Genomic DNA, 3,549 nt, shown 5'->3' with positions numbered 1-3,549 from the left:
ATATATATATATATATATATATATATAACATTTTTCTCAACAAAATCACAAGAGGACAGATATTGTGTGATATGAAATGTAATGAAAGCAATAATCATTGTGTAGTTATCCTCTTAGATTGTCTTCTATCATACATTCAAAAGTTTATGGAGTAAGAAAAAAACTTCACTTCAGCTTTGCACATGAGGATGGTCTGTCCATTGAGCTGAGGTGGACGAGGACACATTAACACTGCATGGTTAACCATTGCACATTATCCTAGCAGCTAGCGGAGTTTCCTTCTGCTTATAGCTTAATCCTGACAAAACCGCACTGTTGATTTTCAGCCCGCATCCATGTCTTGTAGCCTAAACAGAGCAGCTTATATTGGTTATATTAGAGAGATCAGCAAGTTGGTGGACTGCAGAGTCGCCCTCTCTGCTAAGACCGATGTGCTGTTAAACGTCTGCCTTCAACATTGTCGGCAAACTTTTTTCTTTTCTTTTTACTTTGATAAACAATAGAGCTTTCTGAACTGTCTGTGGAATAGATCAAGGGAGAGGAGAGAAAGCAGAGTGGCCGTAAATGACAGCAGGACACAGCAAAGACTCTCACATTGAGCTGAAATGGAACCACTGGGCTAAGGGTTAAGATGATGTTTTTCAGTGGTAACGCCATTCACTTTATTAATTGCTATTTTTCTAAAGAGAAGGGTGGATATCGGCTATCTGACCACCAGGGAAGGATGGCAAAGTTTCTCCTATAGGTGCCCTCAGGATGGGGATCTTGTTTTCAGCAAATTAAAAATAGTTTGGATGTGAACAAAGTCAAGTATTGTTTGTGTCTGATTGCTGAATAGCTGCTAAAGAAAGCACTGTTATTGGATACAAAAACTGAAATGTTTGCTGTGGTCTTTCCTTTGTCCTTATACACCTTAGACCCCGATAGTCTATATCTAAGGAGTTTCACTTCCGGGATTTCTCTGTTGCTGCTAAAAATTCCGTTGGATGTTCCTCTTTTTGGACGGATGTCCGTTTTCTTCCTCTTTCTTTGTGTTGGAATATTAACACATGTTGTCTCTGGGTTAAATTTGACCCCTTTTAAAAAAATGTCTATATCTGAAATAAGGGTTTCTTTTTAACCCAGTTACCTCTGATGACTGTGATTGGTTTAAAGAAATGCCAATAAACGCACGTTTTTCTCCCATCCCGGAATGCTGTGTGGACTAGCCAGACCCTCCTCCGCTGAGCTATGGAGGAAGGTCTAACAAAGCGAGACAAGACCACTGATAACCCCTAAAGTTAACAATATCAGTATCAGATCTCACACCTCATAACTGATGTTAGGGGCGTCGAGAATTGAAAAGGCCAGGACAGCTTTTCTAAAAAGGAAGACCTCAAGGGACATGTCCATCAAAACAAAGATCAAGGTCTTCCACACCAATGTGAAGTCAGTCCTTCTCTATGGTGCAGAAACTTGGAGGACCACCGTCAACGCCACCAAGAAGATTGAGACATTTACCAACACGTCTTTGAAGCATCCTCCTGATACCATCAGCAAGCAGGAACTGCAACGCACAACCCAACTGCCGGCAGACGAAGAGATACTCCAACAACACTGGAGATGGTTAGGGCACCAGACAGTCTCTTTCATTGAACCTCCGAGGGAAAAGGAAGAGAGGTCGACCCAGAAACAGCTGGCAGCGAGAACTGGACGCCGATGTCAAGACGACACGCCACATTTGGGGACAGCTGGAGAGGCTTGCTCAGGCGGCTGGAGAATCCTTGTAAGCAGGCTAAGCCCCTGTAGGGAAAAATAGTCTGAAGAAGAGATGTGATCCGAAACAATTAGTAGACTAATCACACAGCTGTTGAGTTCTCCTCAAATAAAGGATTTCTAGCATTAGCGGGGGATTTGTAATAATTGCAAAGGTCGTCTAAGTATTAAATACCGTGCAAATCTCCCCACTTTGTAATATCTAAAGTAAATAACAACATCCAAAGCAAAAGGCCAACCATATGCCAGAAAGCAAGTCTGATAATATTAGTCCTGTGTGAATAGACATAGATTTTCTGTTTCTTTTCTATGTTTACATCTAATGGAGGCTGCAGGGGAAATGCTTAATGAAAGCACTCTGGCCTGATTTAAAGCTGCTGTACAATATGATTCCCTCTGTCTGTCTATGCCTTTTCCACCCCATGCTGTATTAAAAACAATAACATAGATGTGTAAGTATGTTTGTGTGCTTGCAGGGCTGTCTAGTTGCAGTCTGACCAGGTTGTTGGCCCTCTCTGACATGGACTCGGATGGGTAATCTGCGAGATCGGCAAAATGTAATCTTCTTTAGCCAACGACCCAAACCGCATTATCAGCAGTGAGAGTGTGTGTATACAGTAACCATAGTTTAATAGAAATCTTTTTTTTTACTGTAATTATGAAGCAATAACTAACATGTACGTACTTAGAGTCATAATCTCAAGTTATGATACATTGGTGATTGCTGCAGATCCGGTTTTCACCCTGTGTGTTTAGGTCTGTTTTGGCTCCAGAGTGAGACATCTCACTTCTATACTATCTTTGTTGAGAGCTGCACATGCTCAGTAGCTCGGTAAGATCCCATCAGCTAGATAACTTTCTCCAGCTTTGGTCAGTCCAAGGCAGGATCAGCTGGGAGACTTCTTCTGGACCAGGGACACTTGTGGAAAACCTGCAGAACAGGGACAGGAAGTAGAACCGGGACAGGAAGTAGTTCTTTTGGAGATTATGGTCAACTAGTGGGTGTTGTAGCAGTGTTTTTGCCATTGAGAATGAGCAAGCATTCTAAAGTTAGCTACCTCGTCTCTAGTGACGTAGAAAGCCGGGATGTTGAACAGCTCCTCCGGAGACTGAAGACAACAGGACATTCAGAAACAGGATTGCACTCAAAACAGCATAGATAATATATATATTTTTTTTTTTCTTCAAGTTTGTATGCGTGTGGAAGCACCAGGAACACAAAATAACCCCCCAATTAAATGGGCATAAACCTCCGGTTCTCTCCGTTTACATGCAAACGAAGACTTTCAAAATCTCCACTCTGGCCGGAGGTTTTAGAAAGACTCGTTTTTAGAGGCAAATTCTCCGTTTGCGAATAAAAAAGGCACGAACAAATGGAAATGTCTCCATTTGTCAAAAAAAAACATGCACGTGTAAACAGGGTCTGACTATTGCAACATAGCAATGCACTGCAATATTTAATAATATGTCAACGTCTTTAAATATTTTGACTCCGGGATGTTTGTTGTTCTCATAACAACAGAGGTGAGCCATGGCTGAACCGAACGCCTCCCGCCCCCAAAGGAAGATGTCCACCGCTGGGGAGAGTGTGTACAAGGTGCTAGGCCTGGAGAAAGGAGCGACAGCTGAGGACATCAAGAAAGCTTACAGGTAAAACTCAAGATGCTATATATACTAGAGCCCGACCAATACAAATATTTGGTTATTTAAAAATCAGAACAGAACAGAGGAACATCCAAATATAGTAAAGTTCTAATAAGTAAAACTTATAAAAATACAAACTTAAGATATGAA

General features: G+C 41.5%; 1 protein-coding gene across 4 annotated transcripts in view; it reads left to right on the top strand.

The window, feature by feature from the left end:
* dnajc5ga (DnaJ (Hsp40) homolog, subfamily C, member 5 gamma a) overlaps window positions 1-3,549 on the top strand; it is a 19,015-nt gene that overhangs the window by 5,647 nt on the left and 9,819 nt on the right. For all 4 annotated transcript variants that reach the window (XM_032542890.1, XM_032542892.1, XM_032542888.1 and 1 more), the window contains exon 2: window positions 3,278-3,405. In XM_032542890.1, coding sequence (XP_032398781.1) covers window positions 3,287-3,405 — 119 coding nt within the window. In that variant the 5' untranslated portion in view covers window positions 3,278-3,286. The remainder of the gene's footprint in view (window positions 1-3,277; window positions 3,406-3,549) is intronic.

Source organism: Etheostoma spectabile, chromosome 18 (genome assembly GCF_008692095.1).
Source record: "Etheostoma spectabile isolate EspeVRDwgs_2016 chromosome 18, UIUC_Espe_1.0, whole genome shotgun sequence".
NCBI classification, from domain to species: domain Eukaryota; kingdom Metazoa; phylum Chordata; class Actinopteri; order Perciformes; family Percidae; genus Etheostoma; species Etheostoma spectabile.
Note: the sequence above shows the minus strand (reverse complement) of the source record. Positions and strands in the feature narration are given on the sequence as shown.